The sequence below is a fragment of the Penicillium waksmanii genome (assembly GCF_028829765.1).
Source record: "Penicillium waksmanii strain IBT 27052 chromosome Unknown utg000005l:1.0-5232799.0:1.0-5237142.0, whole genome shotgun sequence".
NCBI classification, from domain to species: Eukaryota; Fungi; Ascomycota; class Eurotiomycetes; order Eurotiales; family Aspergillaceae; genus Penicillium; species Penicillium waksmanii.
In genome coordinates this window covers 3,495,521-3,515,444 of record NW_026643252.1, presented here as the reverse complement: position 1 = coordinate 3,515,444, position 19,924 = coordinate 3,495,521, and the positions used below count along the sequence as shown (strand labels likewise).

Genomic DNA, 19,924 nt, shown 5'->3' with positions numbered 1-19,924 from the left:
GAAATGGTCTGTCTGCAGTATAGCCTGCAGTGCTGGGCAATAGTATACGTGACAGGGAATGCGAGCCCGCAATTAATCACCTTCAATGAGTCCCGGAAGATGGTCAAAATACTTCAATCCGTCCCTCTACGGGCCCAATGTGCCAGGGATCAGCACCCCTTTCCATCTGTTGTCCTTTGTGAGCCTGAATCCTGTCCATTAGTTCCGGCCCATTTCCCGCTCGTTATCTCATCCCTGGGTATCGATTTCCATAATACAGCGGATCCGGTTTGCAAGGTCATGGACACTATCTGGAGTGCACAGCATATCAGTACGCCAGTCATGTCGGTACGTCATCATCAGCGCTGGTATCCTGGTCTCTTTTCCCGGCATTTCTTTGTCGTCTTTATTCTCCCGTCTCATGTTTCATGGGCTCTCTGAACTTTGCCCCCGTTTGGTGGGAGTGAGCTCTGCAGAGGCCCCCTTGTGCGTGTACCTCGAGGGAAGATATTTAACAACTGAGGAAATTGATGAGCAATCATTCTTTTGTTGGAGGTACCCAGATGTGAAAAGACCCACTGGCATCTTGGAATCTTCGCGGTGGAGCCTTGTCCTCGCACCCTGGTATATAGGATTCCCGCTGTTGTGCCGGACGACCACCATACTCTGTCTCGCTGGACGTAATTTGTCGAGTTTTGCTTGCGGCATCATCTATAGCATGATCTTTCGAAAACGATCGAATCATCGGCTGCGGCTGAGGCTCAGAGTCGAAAGATGGACAAGGGTGCAATCCGCCAAGCACTGCAAGACTTGGGGTCCGAGCCACTCGAGTGGTACCTACCGTTCAGGGTGCTCGTGATCTGCCGGCAAAAATCGACATGAACCGTACAAAAGCTTCCAAGGTTTTTGGAATGTATTGACACGGCTCTCTGAATATCAGAAAATCGTCGATTTCGAACTGAATCACATACTACCAAGTCAATCGTGCTAGATCCTCGCGGTTGGAACTGAGTTTCAACTGTTGAAGCTTTGAACTTGAACTCCCAAGGTCGCCCAGGTGACTCAGAGTTTCAAGGTACTATACCTAGGTATATTTTGGATGCTAGGAGACTTGTGGTAGCGGGAGCCCTGGAGGACTACTACTAGTATATTCGGAACTCTGCCAGTGAAGACTTGTAACATCGCAAATTCGATATCATTGTACAATCAAGATAACTACTCAGTAGCAATACTAGCGGATGTCTTATTTTCCACGAAAGGTGGAAAAGCCACGATTTATTATTACACCAAGTCTGAGTCTCAATTACAGACCCGGGCGGACCATTCGTAAGACAGAACCTAGGAAGGAATATTTAGGTATTGAGGGACCTATTGCTGATCAGAACACCACTCACCATTTTATCAATTTTTGAATGCAAATAATGCCAACCGCTTTTAGTGTTTTTAAGATGATGTTGTCGTTTCGTCCGTAGTTTAGGGTCGCCAAGACCAAGTGCCGGTTCATGGTCCACATGGACACACGGACCACAAAAAAGCTTAATCCATATATACGTCCAAAGGCTCCAAATATGTTTGATAGTATATTTTATGGGAAGTGTTGAAACAAGATACCAAAAGGGGATGAAAGAAGACCACTTGCTCCAGTAGCGTGGCTAAGTGGCGGTGAGCCCAACCCGATTATCTCCGCTGCAATGCTACCCAAGCTCTACGAGGTTATACGTCCTGATAATTCATGAGCAATGACTGAGTAGATATAGTGCTACAGTACAGTACCATGACTTAATGAATCAAAGGTCTGGGCAGCCAATATGAGGGGTTATGTGCTGTGTCACGCATGCTTTATCGGGTTTCCATGCATGGTGCATGACGACGCATGACTTTGTTCTAAATGCTGTGCTGACCCAACGAGAATTCTCGGTCAGTCGAATCCATGTATTTCGCTTTGCCTATCCGGCGCATAGACTGAGCGTAAAGCCCATAGGGAAAAAGTCATATAAGAGCTAGCTTCACTTCGTTTGAAGGCTTTACCCGGACGCCCAATACTATCTCTGAACACTGGGTAGAAGCTCAGCGCAAAGCATTATTGTCGATCGCAGAACACAATGCAGCCTCCAGTCGAACTATCCTTCTTGTTACCACCTCCTGTTAATCTTGTATCCTGGCGTGAACATCCAAACGCGAATGAAATTGCGGAACTTTCTGATATCTGGGCCCGAGAAGCGTTGCCTCCGCTTTTTATGTCAACCGAAGCGCTGAACGCCTTCCTGAAGACTCGTGCATCGCAGTGGATCTTGATCTCCTATCCGTCAGCCAATCAAGAGCGATTGCTTGTGTACCACAAGTTGTCTCAATATTTGTTCGCCCTGGATGATTTCATTTCTTATCCAGAAAACTCATCTTCCCAGCCGAATTACCCCTTAGAGGTCTTTTTTACCTTAAAGGGGGGTGCTGCACGACCGAGTCCCTACGAAAATTCCGCCATTGGCCCTTCCATTTATCGAGTTATGGGACCAGATGGCTCCTGGGATGGCTGATGGTGTTAGAGCACGGTTCGTGGATGACGTTGAGCATATGCTTGCTGGCTTTGAGAAGGAAGTCTCGCTTCGAACACGCGGAGATTTGAACGACGAAGAATATCTTTGCCTTCGACGCCAAACAATTGGTCTACGACAGTGCATTACATTCGTTGAATATGGTCTGGGTATTGATCTTAGCGAAGTTTTTGCGGCACACCCTAGCCTTACAACTGTACGCGACCTTTCCATTGAGCAAATGATCTTCTATCATGAGATATTGAGCTTTCGCAAAGAATACTACAGTGGTGATATCATGAATATCATCGCAATATGGGCTGGTAAGGATCTCAGTCAGCTGCAGAGTGCAGTGGACAGGGCACATGCACTCGCTGTAAAGGCCGAGAGGGGATTCGTTGACTTACGAGACGAGATATCTGCCGCTGAATGGGGGCAACGAGACGACGTTCAGTCGTTTCTTAACGAAGTGGGGCATATTATGGCCGGTGGACTTCATTTTGAGTACACATCGCCTCGGTATAATGGAGTTGGGCACATTTGGAATGGGTCGACCTCTGGAACACTGATTTTGACGCCTGACCGGACGATATTCCCTTAGATGGAATCAAGAAGCAGCCTGCCTACTGCTTGAAAGTGGATTAGATAATAAACTATGGCATCGAAAGAAAAGCATGGGCTCAACCACAGAGGACTCATGGCCAGCCTGAGATGGTAAGGTTTCTCATTTCGAAAGGAGCAAACGCCGAAGCTCGTTGCCAGTATGGCGATACTCCATTACATCTCAATCTGCGAACGAATGTGCTGGATCTCAAAGAACACGAAGCAAAACTACCAATGGATTTTCTGGGATTCTCATCCATTTCAACCCCAGAATTGAAGACGCATGGTCTGACCTGAGATGTAAGATTGAAGCTCTCTAGGAGTTCGTTGATTATGACGAAGAAAATGATGCGTCGGAGGTACGACAACTGATAAATAGAGTCAGAATGGATCTTATGGATGTCCTTCTCGCACAATGGCCGATGTCAATTCACAGAACGATTTATTCGAATCACCCATACACGTGATTCCTTACAGAGGGACTCGATCCTTTTTTGTGAGCTCTGAACTCTGATGATACCTGGCTAGGTGAATTTCTCATAAACCATCTTAAAAGATACGACTCAAATCCTCCCATTCAACTGAATGGTGCTGGAAGAGGCCCTTTGCATTTCTACCTAGAGTCAGCCATCTGCTTCTCAAGCACAGTCGAGATTCTTCTGGCCCATGGAGCAAACATTAATGCTATTGACGCCGAGCAAGAGACTCCGCTTAGCAAATATCTTGGTTCAACATCAGGTGGTCCCATCTTCCTACCATACTAAAAAGCTCTCTCACAAGGAATAGACTCCGATAAGTACTTAAGATAAGATAAGATAAGATAAGATGAAAAATATGTTATTCAAGGTAGTGCGTGTATGGCATCGAACACTCGAGTTTACTTGGTTAAGTCCTTTGGGAATAGCGGTTCGGTGGATCTTGATTAGCTACGCCTTATCTCTAAATGTCTTTCGGATTTGGGCAACGCCGGCGACTCCGCACACGATGCACATCAAAAGCATGGCGCTGGAATGCCATTTGGTGTAGCAAGGCTACATCACACCAATTGCACATAAGTGGTTTTTCTTTGAGATCAATGGCATCAAAGTGGCGCGTAACACACCCGGGATCATGAAACATCTGAAAGCGGACCTTGTCCGGAAGTCCTTCACTCGCGAAGCATTGGAAGCATGCCTCTGGCTGCTTAGCGGTTTCGAGTTACTCCCTAGTAGCTCGTAATGGTTTCCGACGTACAGAGACAGGCACCTCGCCCGAGTCGACATCCTTTGGGGCTGATTGCTCATCGCTCTGCTGCTGAGCTATTGGGCCAGTTGGCGCAGTAGACTTACCAGTCTTCCGTTTAGGCCGGCCCCTTAACGGGCCTTCTTCGAGGACATCACAGTACTGAACAACAGCTGCGGTACCCGTATCACACCGACGCCATTCATCCCCCAACGAGTTAGAAACAGGGTAGGAAAGAAGACTCTGTACGAGATGCAACTGAAGGGGATGCATAGTATCCTCCAAGGATAAACTGTCGTCGCTCTCTTCTTTAACCGTAGTACCTGACAGCTGCACCTCGATGTCCAAAAACACTTACTCCTCATCAAATTTCTCTCGGATCTGATGCCGTAAGCTTCAGTAAACTGGAGCCCGTAGTCTCCGATGCTCAGACGATGGTCTTTAATGCCGACGGGGGTACCTCCCAGCCGGCTGGATCACCTGAGGGTTGGGAGATGCTTCAGTTCGAAGTCCGTCTGCTAAAGGATGAGAATGCCAAGCTCAGGGATTCGGAGATCTGCAAGGCGCAGTTGCTTGCGGAGAGGGACGCGGCACTTCAAGAGCGAATTATGGCAGTGCAAGAGCGAGGCATCTTGAAGGAGCAAGCCACCGAACGGGTGCAGGAACTCGAATCCGAAGCAAAGCGACTCATTTCCAGCGAAGATGGAATTTTTTCCGAGCTCGAAGCCCTGAAGAGTGTACACGAGGAGCTCCGCTCCGCCCATGAGGCCCTCCATTCCGACCATGAGGCTCTGAAGAGCCAAATGTCCATCCAAAACTTCAAAATGGGGACCAGGATCATGGTCGAATCTAGAGAACAGGTGATCTCGAACATGGAGAAAAAGATAAAGGAACTCGAGTCCAAGTTGTCCTCCCAGGACGAAGAGATGGATAAGCTCAAAACCGATTTGACGGGACTGAAATCCTGCCAGACCGACACCGAGAGCCAAGAGGTGGCGAGTGATATGCAGCTCCGAATCGAACTTGGTGAGCGAGAGGAGGAAAGTAAAGCGCTGAAGAAGGAGATCGAAAGGCGAGACAATGAAACCAAAGCGCTGAAGCGGGAATTCGACAAAAAAACCCAATCGCTGAATTGTGAACTGAATAAGCGAGAGAAGCAAAACAAAGCGCTTGAGCTTGAGCTAGAGTTCAAAGAAGCCGAGATGGAGCGTGACCTAGGCTTCAAAGAAACCGAGGCGAAGAACCGAGCCAATGCGGTCGAGATGGAGCGACAGATCTTCAAATCTACCGGAGAAGAGCTCATTCGACGGTCAGGCGAGGTTGAACGTTTCCGAAATCTATGTGATCAGCTTCACCAGTGTGTCGATGTGATGGATGGGCAGCTAGGAGGCCTTGCCGAAGCAGCAGGCGACCAGGGGAATTTCCAGCGCTTAATCGAACATACAATGTGGAAGGATACTCTCGAAGCGACTGAGAAGAAATGGCAGGAACACGAAGCTGTACTGAAGTTGTCTTCCTGGGAGCTTTCTCCCTGGTAAGGTGGAGTACATATATGAAGGAAGTGCCAGTGGAAGTGCCCGTTCCCGTCCCGTGCATGCCATGCGATGTGGACCCGTGCTTCAAGGCTCTGCCTCAGGTGTCAACTGCCGAAGCTAATTCATTCGGCTTCGACATCCATCATCACCAGCACTTCTGCGATTTGGCCCATTTCCCTTCAATTTCTCGCCCTCTCCGTCACTTATTCCTTTCAACCCTCTCGAATCTCTCCGTCCTCCCTCGGTTCCGCTCCCTCTCTCCCGGCCCCATTCTCGACCTATTCTACGGCAATGCTCACCTCGCTCTTGTAACACCCATCCCTCCCCGTCATTTCCCGCCCGTGTTGTACCTACCCGTGGTGTCATCTTATTCTACTTTGATTCTGTCTTGTCTCTTTTATTCCACCATTCGCTCTCCCGGCGATGACTTCACCGGCAACGCGCGCCCTTGCTGCGAGGCCCATGGTCTTGGGTCTGGCCAGACTGATCGTCCTCACCTTTTCTCAACTTCCCCTCGCTGCCGGCGCCCCGGCTCTCTCAACCTACCTTCTCGCCTCCTCTGAATCCGATCCTCCGAAAGAACCAACCGATCCGAGCTTATGGCTGTACCTCGGTTTCTCCGCTGCCCTCGTTCTCAGTGGCGGGGCATTTGCGGGCCTGACAATCGCTCTGATGGGGCAGGATGAAGTCTACCTGCAAGTGATCCAAACATCCGGCGAGGAATCCGAAAAGAAAAATGCCGCCAGCGTTTTAAACCTCTTGAAAAGGGGCAAACACTGGGTGCTCGTGACCCTACTGCTCAGCAATGTCATCACAAATGAAACATTGCCCATCGTCCTCGACAGAACCCTCGGAGGTGGATGGCCGGCGGTTCTAGGCAGTACGGCACTGATCGTCATCTTCGGCGAAGTCGTTCCTCAGTCAATCTGCGTCCGTTATGGCCTCCCGATCGGAGCTTGGATGGCTCCATGTGTTCTGATTCTTATGTACATCATGTCCCCGGTCGCCTGGCCGGTCGCAAAACTACTCGACAGGCTTCTTGGCGAGGATCATGGCACCATTTACAAAAAGGCCGGTCTCAAGACTCTCGTCACTCTACACAGAACGCTCGGTGAAGCTGGAGAACAATTGAACTCCGACGAAGTCACCATCATCAGCGCGGTTCTCGACCTCAAAGAAAAGTCCGTCGGCACCATCATGACCCCAATGGAAGACGTCTTTACCATGTCTGCCGATACTGTCCTGGACGAACGAACCATGGACCTCATCCTATCACAAGGATACTCTCGCATTCCAATCCATGCTCCCGATAACCCCATGAACTTCGTCGGTATGCTCTTGGTGAAAATGCTCATCACCTACGACCCAGAAGACGCCAAGCGAGTTCGCGAGTTTGCTTTGGCCACCCTTCCCGAGACAAGACCAGAAACAAGCTGTCTCGATATTGTCAACTTCTTCCAAGAAGGAAAATCACATATGGTCCTCGTTTCCTCATACCCCAGCGAAGACCGTGGCGCACTTGGTGTTGTCACTCTTGAAGATGTGATCGAAGAGCTTATTGGAGAGTATGTCATGCCCGTTCTTCCCGTTTCTAGTGTTCCAAGCACACTAACATTGAATACAGAGAAATCATCGACGAATCTGATGTATTTATCGATGTTCACAAGGCCATTCGTCGGATGGTCCCTGCCCCTAAATCTCGTGTCCCCAAGGGCCAAATTGTCGAGGAACCCCCCCATGGCGACCCCTCTTGCAGAAGGCGAACTTATTGATATGGATGGCACGTCTTCCTCCGCCTCCAAGCCTGACATCCCACGCCGGCGCGGCTCTGTCGAGCCCCCTCCACCCCGATTCCAACTTCGTCGCCCCAATGGTGACAGCAGCAACAAGCAGTCTGATCTATGGTTTACCCAGAGGGGTGCGACGGATGAAATCCGGGAACACCTTAAGCACCTTGGGCCTTCTAATTTGGCGAGCCGTCCGCGACAAACTCGATACCATAACGTCAAAATCAAGCGCAGCGGCGAGTCTCCTTCTCGTTCCGCACAAACAGACCTTGCATCCGGACATAGCCTGAATGAGTCCCATCTCCAACTGAACTCAACGGCTTATCAAGGTGGCGTCGGGGCCGGCCTCGTGAGCTCAGGCGTCGATGCCAAAGACGGCGCGCATGCTTTGAAACTTGGTTACGGTACAATGTCTCCCGAAGAAAGTGTCACAAAATCCACGAGTGCGCAGCAATTCAAAGATCTCCCCCCCGGTTTCCATTCCAGAACCTGTCCGTGAAGAGCGCGAGGATCAACCTCGCTCTGCCTCAACGCGCCAAAACAGCAGTGGCACTGGTAGCGCCCGGTCCATCGAATCTCACACAGAATTTATCTATCATCACCGCGGACCAACTCGAAGCGGTAGCATTACTGAACAGATCGTGGATGTCAACGGTATCCGCAAAGTCGTTCTACACACAAACGGATCAGGCTCCTCCTCCGACGGCCAAACCTCCCCACATGATACTCGTGACTCATCACCAAATCGCAAATATGCCACTGCTGATTCTCAGGGTGCTCAACATCCACACTCCAAAAAGCGGCGCCGTCGAAAGCATGGAAAATCCAAATCCAAGAAGGACGGCTCTTCTGAAGACCAACCCCTTCTGCAATAATGAAAGCTTGTGCTCCACAGAAGCTAAAGGCTTCGAGGCAAAGCCACAAGCATACTGTACAGCAAAAAATTATCCTTACAAAACTGCGGGACGGGATACTTACTACAAGAGTGCCCTTCTCATCACCGATCGAAGGCAAGAGAATCCAAGCACCCTTCACCTGTCAATATGCCATGTATCATTTCCAGAGTCACGTTTCGCAACCCCCACTTCCCTTCCCCAAAAAAAGATCGCGAAATCTCCCCCCCCCCGCAGCCTCAATAGGCCTCTCGAAGGTCAATCACAACATACCTCCACACAAGCCACCGTTTGATCCCCACTGGGATTGACTTGTGTCGTGTTCATATTCATGGTCACGACTCGCGCCTTCAAAGTTGCGAGCCATTTATTCCCTTTCGGGCTTGACTGTCCTCGCCGAGGCCAAGCACAAAATTCTTCGCAATCTACCGTTCCATACCCATTAGGATGGGATTGCTTTCAAATTGATGCCTGAACAATTGAGCTTGTCCTGATTCCTTCAGGCGAATAGTGCGAAAACTATTCAGATTTCTACATCACCCAATGCCCGCCTTCAATGGGTCCATCCAATGCCTTCATCGGATTCAATGTCCCCAACAGCCAGAACGCTCTGCCAACTCCCACACAAAGCTCCTTGAATACCCATTCCCCTTCAGCGGTACAGCCGAGGATCCTCCTCAGGTGCTTGACACTCTCGGTGGCGGTGATTGGATCCAAAAACAGAACCGAAACCAGGCAAAAAGTGGTTTTACCACGTGGGCAGCAAAACGAAAACATTCAGCGACTCGCAAGAACAACAAACAAAAAAAAGGAAAAAGAGAAAGAAGAGGGAAAAAAAAAAAAAAAAAGGTCGAGGGGGATTTGCTACGGAGCAGGTCTCACAAATCCCACCCCAGTGATATGAGCGCAGTTCCCTCTTTGTTAGGATAGATACAATTACCATGCATACATCAGAGGATAGTGTCCCAAGGCAAGGTTGGGACCATCTTGAGATTGGCGGGGGAGTCGGACTTGGTAGCGCTGGGCGCTTCAAGGCAGTGGGATTGGTCTCGAAGAGACAAGGATGATTTTGTTTTGTGAGGAAGAATGAAAGGAATTTGTAAATACAAGAGGAGACGGCAAATTAAGCGAGGCATGGGAGCCGCAATATCATTATCATCACAACTTCTTTTCCATCATACTACTACTAGTAAACCTACTTCTTTTGCGAACTCTTGAATGTAGTAGTACGACATATTGCAGTCATGTCAAGGCGACAGGCTTGTCCGACGAGCGCGATATTATGAACCGGTGTGGTTCATCGCTGTTTATCACTGGAGGTACACTACTCTACAGGTGAAGGATGAGGGAGAGATACGCAACGAAATTCATTTTTAGTCGGAGTGAAAATATCATCTAGTCATGAAACGCCCCCAAATGCACAAATATGCTAGCATGTAGTCGTTGTCGGTTCACCGTTCAGGCACCTACAGAACGACGTCTGTACTTGTTCAACGCATCAATCGGCAGCGATGTAGAGGGGCCCCATTTGTACCAATCAGGCCGAAGGCCATGGAGGGGAGTGGCTTGAGAAAGGTAAAAGAGTGCCCCTGCTGTGGATGGTATTCTGGAAGCTGACTTGCTTCGAAGTCCTGATGTCGGGAGTCGAATCGACAGCAACGGACGAAGCTAATCAATTCAGAATGTTCGAAACCGAGTGATAGCATCGCCGAGGTAGATCAGGTTGATGAGAAACGCCATATATCCCGAATGCATCCAAATCCAAAATCAACCAGGCTGTTAAATAATGCCGGTGTATTGGCAGAGAACCAGCGAGAGTGACGCAATCACTGCAGGAGAGGGTCGCGGAAATGCTTTTGGCTGTTGCCGGCCTTCTGGACGCGAGCCAGCATGCGGTTCTCCTGGCGTTGGGTGCGGGTTCGCTCGCGGCGCTCGGCGGTCAGAGCAGCCTCTTTCTGGACTTCAGTTGCGCCGACCATACCCGTGCCACCGTTGGCACGAGAGATGAGAGCGCGGTTCTGGTTGCGACCGCGGGGCTTGTCGCTCTCGTCCTCTTCAATCTCTCCGTTCTCGATGGCCAGCTGTCGCTCAAGTCGTTCTTCGGCAGTTGGGTAGCTGTGCAGGTTTTGACGGTAGTACTTAGCCAGCGAACGGTGACCGACACTCTTGCCAGAGGGAAGGTGAAGTTCATATTCGTCGGACCAGGCGACAGGTGCCTTGCGGTGAGAATCAATCTCTTCATCATCATCGTCCACGGATGAGGCGTCGGTTTCCCAGCCCTCATCATCGCCATCCGAGCGAATCTTGACACCACCCTCGGCCATAGTCTCGTCCTCGTCCTCGTGATCGGAGTAACTGCTGCGGAAATCGTAGTATTGGCCGATCTCGACCTGCTCCTCCTCGGACTCGAAGGCGATCATGCAGTGACCCTTGTCGCGCATGTGAGTCCTGGCACCGTCGGCGTTGTTGCGGATAGCATGGCAGTAGATACACTCGAAGTTCTCGTTGATTTTGCGATAGAGATAATGCACCAGACCCTCCAAGTTGACCAGATACTCGCGCTCGGGCACGAACATGCCGTGGTTCTTGTACATGTGATCGATATTGGCCTGGGTGTCGGCGGATTCGGTGCGGCAGAAGAGACAGCGCAAAGACGAGAACTCAGACTGTTCGGTGGGCATCTCTTCATCCTCGTTATCTTCTTGGATAGTGGCGGACTTCATCTCGTCGGTGACCTTGTGAACATCGTGATCCTCGGTCTTGTTGATGGGTTCTCCCAAAGAGAAAGCGGAACTCATAACGGATGCATCGTCGCCGTCTTTACGCAGGCGGGCCTCGCGCTGCTTGTGCTTTGAGCTTTTGATGTGGTTCTGGTAGGAGTTCTCGCTGTAGAAAGACTTCTGGCAGGGGTCGCAAGTCTTCTCGAATGAAGCCTTGGCGGCGGCCTCAGTGGACGTGGCTTGGGCGGCAAGAACCTTTTCGTTGAAGGTTTCGAGGGAGACGGGGGCAATGCGGCAACACGGCGCTTCATGTTGTACAAACTATAGGGGAAAAAAGCGACGGTCAGTCATGTTTTGGAAGTGACATCAGGCACATTACTTACTGCCAATCCTTGCGCATATGATCTCTCTGCGTTTCGCTGCGGTGGAAAGCAACGAGGCAGGTATTGCAAGTGTATGCCGGGGTCTGTTGTGTGGTTGACGACATGGTGCTCGTGGTATCGTCAAATATCGTTGAAGTTGGTAAGTTGGGTAGTCCCCTTGGGTGTAAAAAAGTGAGTGTGGGACGGTTTTTTATCGCAAGCGGGGTATGATGAAAGTTCTGCCGTGAGTCACGTTGACACTTCCTGACAATGTATTTTTTTTTTTAAAAAAAAAAATAAAAATATCAGCTTTGGGTTCTGCAGCCTTATTGACCTGGATATTTGTCAAAAAAAAGAGAGAACCAAGTCTGCAAAGTCCCAAAATTGTGGCAAAATTATCCGAGGGGCCTTCTAAATGATTTGCAAGCACCGTCTTATCGCCGCACACTGAGTATACGCTAGTCCCACATAGGACTGGCGTGGTACATTATAGTCACGTGAGAACGCAACAACAGTCTGGCCGATCGCCGGTTGGTTGCCTCAGGCGGTTTCCCCGGCCGCCCCGATGATATCAGGTGAGCTGGGCTTCTCTGCTGCAACACATATCTGGGCCGGCTGCGATCATTATCATTCTCGATCCCTCGAAGAGCTGTCCCTCATTCCCCCATTTCCATTTGCCCAGGGTATGCGACTGGATTCTCGACAATGACCAGGCTCCGCGGAGCTTCCCTCGAATCTCCGGATAAAGTGCAGCATAGCGGCGAGAAGCATCAGTCTTGTCGATCCAAGGTCCCACCGAATGCGCCTGAGGTGATCACCCAGAACACTATCGAAATCTCGGACTCCTCGCGGGTCCTTCCGTGGTACAGAGATGAACGTCGACGAAGTTACAACGTGTTAGTACGGAGGTAAGTATTAGCGCCGCTCGCCGAGAGCGACGAGGGTCCTCAGCTTGAACCTGCCACTGATACATTCTCGTACTTAGATACAAAAACCAATTATTATACGGATGTGATGATCCAGGATGCCGTACCCCGACCTGTGCCAGCCGCCGCCGCCGTGTCAGCGAAGGACCCTACCGTCGATACACCGAACTCAGCGCGCGCACCCTGGCGTGTTACCTCGCAAGCTTGGACGACGCCGAAAGTGGACTATGTCGCAATGCCCCAAAGCTCTCGCCCGAGTTGACACTCCGTGATTATCACCGAATCTCTTTGCAAAGATCGCGGGCTTTCCAAGCACAGGCTGCCGCTGCCGTTGCAGACGAGCAGGCCAATCCCGCCACCGCCGCTGAGTGCGATAACGACGACGACAATTCACTCGATTTGAATAAATCTGGGAGGCGCAGGAGCCATAGCTCGAAGAATGCTGGTCAATCTTCGGGACCGGCTTCTTCTCCCGTCGAAAATCCAAACACCAATGATTCCCAGGATTTTGATTACGCCGCTGAGCAGCCAGTCAAGGACCCTAAATCTTTCACACAGAACCTATTCGATACTCTATCGTTGCGAATGGTTGAATGGCTTCCACTCCGTCGGCCATCAGAATCCTCTCATTCGAAAACCGATCAGCCAGTACCAGTACCAAGCATCGAGCGTCAATCACAATCCACTGCAAAACCACTCCCTCCCTCGAATGCGAATGACAAGCCGAAAGCAACGCACGACCAATCACAGTTGGCTCAAACACAGAACAATATCCCCCGAACCCCCTCCTCGCGAACTACCGGTACGCAATCCTCTGCGGTGGAACTCAAAATCCAAAATCAGCATGTCAAGCGTCTTTCCGTCACCGAAGTAGATCATTGGCGCCAATCACCACGCAATAGTATGGACGAAAAACGACGACCGGCATACAAAAATCGCAAACTATCTCTGAATTCGCATCTCACTCCCAATGAAATTGCGAGTGTGACATCGCCACCTGCTCTTAAACACCGACCCCAGAAACACCGTGGCAGGATCGAGGGCACAGAAAACACACGCCCCAAAGAACGGTCTAAAGCCCAACGTCGGGTGTCTTGGGATAGCGAAAAAATCTTCAACCTCGCATCTGCTGAAGAGAGTCCTAGTCATCCTCGGCCGCTGCTTGCAAAGCCTGTGGTTGACAATGAGTCCCCAAGTCATCGTAAAGCCAAACATGATTCACCCCCTCGCATGTCGGAGTCTGCTCCATTGCCCCAGACAGTGACTCACTTTACCCCGGAGATCATCACTGGCCTCGGCCAAATAATGGTCGAATCCGACGATGATGCAGAAACGTGGAAGGAAGAACTTGATCGCATTCAATCCATGGGTAGCTTCGAAAACCCCGACTGGAGGTTTGCAACTCCTCGCCAGCGCCTGGTTTTTCCATTCATCGCTCAAAGCACCTTTTTCATTTTCAGCAGCTCCAAACATATCTTACATTCATTCAGAAGAGATGCATTAGACCCCAAATCACAGCATCATAGTCCGATGAGCAGTCGTCTCGATGTTGCCAACCTACGCACATCATTACAGCAACTTCTTGCCTTCTGCCCATGGGATATTGCATTGCATAGTCTATGGAGTGCCTTGGACAAACTATTCGTGCCGCCCAGTGATTTTACATCTGCTCGGGCTTCTCGGCGATCCTCGCGCAGCTCAACCCTGACTGGCCCTGCTCCTCCGGTGGTGCGCAGGATGTCAGAGACTGCAACGGACGAGCATTTATCCGACGCAGATGCTGCTCATATTGCTACTGTGGTTCTGTTTGTCCTGGTCAGCGCAATTCCAAATCTGAGTATTTCAACATGGCGGGGAATTCTACGCATGCGCGCCGCGGGAACTATTGCCTCGTCCGCTGACATGCAGAAGCTTCCGGCTGAGCACGCTCAACAGGCAGTGGAAGCAACTGACAAACTAGAGCATGAGCTTGGTCTTCGTCTCGTAAACCGCCTTGTCCGCGCCCTTGCCGCACGGCTTGCATATCACGAAATATCCAAGGCGCGCCAAGCCTATAGTCTCGATCTGCCAAAGCAACGACGGTTCAACGTTCTCGATCGCATTGTGGATCACCTCAGTGAACATCATAGCCTAGGGCAGTCGGATAACGAAGACGCTTCGCCTCCATCCACCGGACCTGCGCCGCTTATCGTTGAGTGGCTACGAACAGTCTTCCTGCGCGAATGGGATGGCAATCCGGAGATGGCTAGGAGCAGTGCTGCTGGTGGTGCTGTCCAAATACTAGCCCTGATGTACAAAGAGCGAAATCGACTTGGTCTTCATCCTGAAGATTTCCAAACTTCTTTCCTCGCTGACCGGTTGGATCCACTCGAAATGCCCCTCGCCTGGGTTGGGGGTCTATCAAACAACCGTACGATACATCTCCTATCCTACTCATTCCTCTTCCCGCCATCGTTCCTCGTCATTTACTTCCGATCTCTCAACTACTCCGCAATGTCCAAATACTTCGAAGCTGCGATGACTACAACGCGACATGTCACTCAAACCGCTTTTGGAAGCATCACGATCCCCGATGATGGCGCACTGCTTTCCCGCATGAAAGTTTCCATGTCGACTTATCTTGTACTTGTTGTCAGGCGAGATAATGTCCTCACGGACGCTTTGAATCAGCTCTGGCGTCGAGAAAAACGCGAGCTAATGCGCCCACTCAGAGTTCAGATGGGAATGGACGAGGGTGAAGAAGGATTGGATCATGGTGGGGTGCAACAGGAATTCTTCCGAGTTCTCATGTCTGATGCGCTCGATCCGGCCTTTGGCATGTTTACTATGGATAGTCGACATCGCATATCATGGTTCCGACCTCGTTCCCTTGAGCCCCAATACAAATTTGAGCTTCTCGGACTTCTCATGTCCATTGCGGTCTACAACGGGTTGACGCTGCCTATCAATTTTCCTGTCGCGTTCTATCGCAAACTATTGGGGTTGAAGGTGAAGCATCTAGACCATATCCGTGACGGGTGGCCTGAGCTCACACAGGGTCTGGAAATGCTCCTCAATTGGAAAGACGGGGATGTGGGTGACATTTTTATGCGTACTTACGAGTTCAGCTTTGAAGCTGTCGACCATGTTGAAACCGTCGATATGCAGAAGGTGAACCGGGATGCCATGTGGCCACTGCCTGGTAGATCACCTACACCGACATCTGCAACTGATCACAAAACATGGTCTTCCCAAGCCGGCAATGCAGGCATTGCGAGTCCCCCATCATCTGCGGTGACTGAGGCAGCACCCACACCTTCTGCTTCGGATGACACTGTCAAGTCCGTGCCTCGCTCCTTGTCGCTCCAATCCCCCACACCCTCTGTCGAGGAGGCGGCCCTGGTAACCAACGAGAACCGACATCAATTCGTCAAGGACTATATTTTCTGGCTCACAAACAAGTCCATTCGGCCGCAGTTTGAGGCATTCCTTCGCGGGTTTCACACGTGTCTCGATCGATCGGCACTCTCTATCTTCACCCCCGAGTCACTCAAGACTGTCGTTGAGGGTCTGCAAGAGATTGATGTGAAAGAACTCGAGAACCATTGCCGCTACGAAGGCGGATTTGGACCCGACCATCGTGTCATCCAAGACTTTTGGAGTATTGTCCATGAGTACCCACTCGAGAAGAAAGCGCAACTTCTGGAGTTTGTCACCGCAAGTGATCGAGTCCCCGTCAATGGGATCTCGAGCATCATGTTCGTCATCCAGAAGAACGGCGTGGGAGATCTGGTAAGATGATATTCCCCGAATCCTAGGCATGTCGTATAGCAATACTAATTTCTTTCTCTCAGCGTCTTCCAACTAGTTTGACATGCTTCGGTCGTCTACTTTTACCGGAGTACTCATCTCGAGAATCTTTGGCCCAGAAGCTGGACAAGGCGCTCGAGAATGCACAGGGGTTTGGTGTGGCGTAAGCGATGGCCACCTTATGATTTGTTCGGGTTTAGGAGTGATTTATACATACCCATACCATTTACTTTGGATACGCAGCAGGAGCAAAAGCATAGCGTTCTATTTGATGACTTTGAATCCAGGCCCTCCTATTATACTTAGATCTTACCGTAGTAAATATGATCTCAACCACTGGCAATTTGCCATGCGCAAGTAATTGCAAAGGAAGAGATATGCCCAGGTGTCGACGTACAAGTGGTTCAACTTTGTAGTTACGTCCCACTTCTGCCAGTGCTCTCTATTGTTTTGTCAGTCAAATAGATCATCAGACTAAGTGGATTCGCGGCCCCAGTTGCGCGGTGTGGTTTGCCCTGGAAGTGCTCCATAGAGTGTGGCGATACCCAGAATTTCTTCAAACGGAGGTCTGAGGTCCGACCATGACTCTTCATCCTTCTTACTCCTGGCGAGTTTTGAACTAATACAACACCAACTACCCTCAATTTTGCCGTCTACCTGGCCTGACTGATCTTCCACACACACTAAGTACGCTTTACGCTTTGTCCCCGTCTGAACCTGCAGTCTTCTCCGTCTCCCTGCAACACCCCGCCGCCCCACGTTCTGCGATAAGACTCATTTCATCGCCAGGGTCCCCTCGACACTTGAACCACTCCAAAGCTGACCCTCGAAGCTCTCCACAGGAGCTCACTTCCCAATTCAACTCAACTCATTCACAATGGCTCCGATCATCCACTGTGTTCGCCACGCCCAGGTACGTCGGTTGTCATTCCGCGGCGGTCCTAGTCCAGGGTCCTTGCGCGAAGTCTCAATTCCCATATCACTTCTCAATCCTCATCCTCGAACTGAACCGAACTCATCATTGACAACCCACGTTTCCAATAGGGCCTGCACAACCTCTGCACTGCCAACCATGTCATTCACGACCCTGTTCTCACAGAACTCGGCCACGAACAATGCGCCAAGCTACAACAGACCTTCCCCAGACACGCGGAAGTCGATCTAGTCACTGCGTCGCCCCTCCGCCGCACAATCTACACTGCCCTCGAGAGCTTCGGTCCCGTCTTCGACTCACACCCGGGCATGAAGCTCATCGCCCTACCCGACGTGCAAGAGACCTCCGACGTGCCGTGCGACACGGGCAGCGAGCCCGAGGCCCTGAAGGACGAATTTGCGGGGAAACCAGTGGACCTGGATCTGGTATTTAAGGGATGGAACGACAAGAGTGGTGGCCGCTTTGCGCCTACGAACAAGGCTTTGAAGGAACGCGCTCTCACTGCTCGTAGGTGGCTCAAGGCTCGGCCTGAGAAGGAAATTATTGTCGTTACCCACGGTGGTTACCTTCACTACTTTACTGAGGATTGGGAGGATAGCAGCCAGTACCAGGGTGGGTGACACGAGCTCCGCGTGCTTCTGATTCGACTACTTCTGCCCGAGACCGAGAGAAAGCTAACATTGTCATTCCTGCACAGGTACTGGCTGGGTTAACACCGAATACCGCACCTACACTTTCTCAGACGAGACTCACAAGAATGATCTGGAAGGAAACCCGCTGGATGGGGATAACGCTTCCATCGTCGAGACCATTGAATCCCGAACCCGTCGCGGGAAAGAGGGTCCGACCCCAGACCGTGAAGAACAGAAGTCACTGTACAAGCGCGGTACCCAGGGCTGGGATGACCAGGGCTTGCAGATGAGCACTGCGGACCGAGAGGCGGCCAAGGTCCCCGAGGGCAAGGAGGTTAACGGTGTTCGTGTTTAGGGCGTAGCGGGTTATTACTCGCTTTGAGCAGATTAGGATTGCGCAGGAACATAGGCATTATTCACAAAGCTTTTCGTGGTAGCTTACGCGACATGTTAAAGATAGACTTTTTCTAGAAAGCATGGGAATAGAACAAAAGTTCATTATTTTCGATGGGTTGCTTTGTTCCATTGTCTTCGAGGCTCTTTCTTCAAGGTGAATCCTTTTTGTCAAGCGAGACGGCGACAATGGAATTTATATCCTTTATCTTGTATTGATCCTCCAAGGCATGTCTAGTATAAAGACTCGGTTCCCACGTAGTATTATTATCCAGCAGCTCCAGCAACTCCATCGTCTCGAAGAGAGTATAGTGATGGGAGCCCTGGGCAGTACCTCCCTTCTCCCCTTATACTACTATATTGAGGAACTAACCAGGGCTTATAATATAGATATCCATAATTGAGACTCGGACGCGCAATACTTTGTGATTCACAGATTCAGAATGTAGGCCCCTCCCCCGATGTTATGACGTTTTTGATATATAGATTTAGAAACAGTCGGGACTGGATACATTTTTTTGATATCGCCTGAGACGCTTATGAGAGCATCCCATATTCTTGGTCACGGTCCAGCCAGATAGGACCTAGATATAAGTGCAAATTCCTTCGACATCCTATTCTCCGTCTTTAATACGAATGCTTCATAATAATGAGTTCTAGGTTCCCCCTCCGCTTCGATGCGTACGATGGATCTGCTGTGCTGCATAAGATCCGGGAACAGGTAAGCGCTCATTCCAACGCGCCCGAAGCTAACAAATGTTAGAGACGAAATTGATGGCATGATATTATTTGTGTTTTATTAACATTCAGGTCAGTCGATCCGCCCTTAGTATGTTGGCTAATTGAGTTTTAGGGTGTCCATGGTGACATTTACAGTAGGTGCCCATGCGTTTGTGGACCCCTTTGTTCCAAGCTTTCTTTCAGGTGCTTACAGAAACCTCAAGTATATTTTATCCTACGATTTACGGTAGGTCATTGGTTATCAAGAGCACAGAAAAGACTGGTTTGTTCAAAGGGAACATGGATGTATGAGCAGCCACTGTAAATGCCACTATGAATACCTTCTCTCCACTACATAGTATATTGCCCCATTTTGTTGATGAAGTGAAACAATTCAGTACTTAGTATTCATACTATTTATTTAGTGCTATTCCACTTTCATTAATTAGAATCCAGGCATGTATCATGTTCATTTTTTGTCCGTGCAAGAGCCTTTGGCTTTGGCAGGTAGATGACCCTTAATCTGCTACATCAAATACGTAACTAGGGGTAACCAGAATCATACTACTAGTACATAGAATGACGCTCAGTTAGTTATAAACTATCCCTGATCCTACTAATCCAGTAATAGGCAACTATATTGGTGGTTTCCTCACTCTGATAAGAAGGGTGGCTTGGTGGCCCCCAATGCGGATGGCGTGCATTGCCCCAGGGTTTAGTGTTTAGCGTCGCAAAACTGACTCGAAGCGGTGGCCGAGCTGTCGATCGGGGGAGCTCCCTGCTTGCCGTTTTGAGATTGACGAATCGTCAAAAGGAATGATGTTTCGAGAAGCCTATCGGTGAATTTAAGCTGCCGGACTGGGGTGGAGGGGGGGCATTTGCAATCCAATCCCCTCGCA

The 19,924-nt window shown here is 50.2% G+C and overlaps 8 protein-coding genes across 8 annotated transcripts; 5 read left to right on the top strand and 3 right to left on the bottom strand.

Annotated features, from left to right (window-relative positions):
* Positions 1-2,081: 2,081 nt before the first annotated feature.
* On the top strand, positions 2,082-3,111 carry N7481_006221 (terpene synthase family protein; the record flags this gene model as incomplete). Its single annotated transcript, XM_057265440.1, has 2 exons — positions 2,082-2,335; positions 2,421-3,111. The coding sequence occupies 2 exons, from the start codon at positions 2,082-2,084 to the stop codon at positions 3,109-3,111; spliced, it is 945 nt and encodes a 314-aa protein (XP_057123160.1).
* A 1,199-nt stretch (positions 3,112-4,310) lies between these two features.
* Positions 4,311-4,607, bottom strand: N7481_006220 (uncharacterized protein; the record flags this gene model as incomplete). The annotated part of the gene is made up of 2 exons (XM_057265439.1): positions 4,311-4,411; positions 4,442-4,607. 2 exons carry the CDS (start codon positions 4,605-4,607, stop codon positions 4,311-4,313), a joined length of 267 nt encoding a protein of 88 aa, XP_057123159.1.
* A 245-nt stretch (positions 4,608-4,852) lies between these two features.
* On the bottom strand, positions 4,853-5,637 carry N7481_006219 (uncharacterized protein; the record flags this gene model as incomplete). The annotated part of the gene is made up of 2 exons (XM_057265438.1): positions 4,853-5,515; positions 5,566-5,637. 2 exons carry the CDS (start codon positions 5,635-5,637, stop codon positions 4,853-4,855), a joined length of 735 nt encoding a protein of 244 aa, XP_057123158.1.
* A 655-nt stretch (positions 5,638-6,292) lies between these two features.
* N7481_006218 (putative DUF21 and CBS domain protein (Mam3)) lies at positions 6,293-8,531 on the top strand (the record flags this gene model as incomplete). Its single annotated transcript, XM_057265437.1, has 2 exons — positions 6,293-8,099; positions 8,143-8,531. The coding sequence occupies 2 exons, from the start codon at positions 6,293-6,295 to the stop codon at positions 8,529-8,531; spliced, it is 2,196 nt and encodes a 731-aa protein (XP_057123157.1).
* Positions 8,532-10,375: 1,844 nt separating this feature from the next.
* N7481_006217 (putative C2H2 finger domain protein) lies at positions 10,376-11,756 on the bottom strand (the record flags this gene model as incomplete). The annotated part of the gene is made up of 2 exons (XM_057265436.1): positions 10,376-11,590; positions 11,706-11,756. 2 exons carry the CDS (start codon positions 11,754-11,756, stop codon positions 10,376-10,378), a joined length of 1,266 nt encoding a protein of 421 aa, XP_057123156.1.
* Positions 11,757-12,336: 580 nt separating this feature from the next.
* Positions 12,337-16,513, top strand: N7481_006216 (HECT domain protein; the record flags this gene model as incomplete). The annotated part of the gene is made up of 3 exons (XM_057265435.1): positions 12,337-12,539; positions 12,617-16,328; positions 16,391-16,513. 3 exons carry the CDS (start codon positions 12,337-12,339, stop codon positions 16,511-16,513), a joined length of 4,038 nt encoding a protein of 1,345 aa, XP_057123155.1.
* Positions 16,514-17,223: 710 nt separating this feature from the next.
* Positions 17,224-18,267, top strand: N7481_006215 (uncharacterized protein; the record flags this gene model as incomplete). The annotated part of the gene is made up of 3 exons (XM_057265434.1): positions 17,224-17,259; positions 17,391-17,892; positions 17,978-18,267. The coding sequence occupies 3 exons, from the start codon at positions 17,224-17,226 to the stop codon at positions 18,265-18,267; spliced, it is 828 nt and encodes a 275-aa protein (XP_057123154.1).
* A 687-nt stretch (positions 18,268-18,954) lies between these two features.
* N7481_006214 (uncharacterized protein) lies at positions 18,955-19,337 on the top strand (the record flags this gene model as incomplete). Its single annotated transcript, XM_057265433.1, has 2 exons — positions 18,955-19,026; positions 19,230-19,337. 2 exons carry the CDS (start codon positions 18,955-18,957, stop codon positions 19,335-19,337), a joined length of 180 nt encoding a protein of 59 aa, XP_057123153.1.
* Positions 19,338-19,924: the final 587 nt, after the last annotated feature.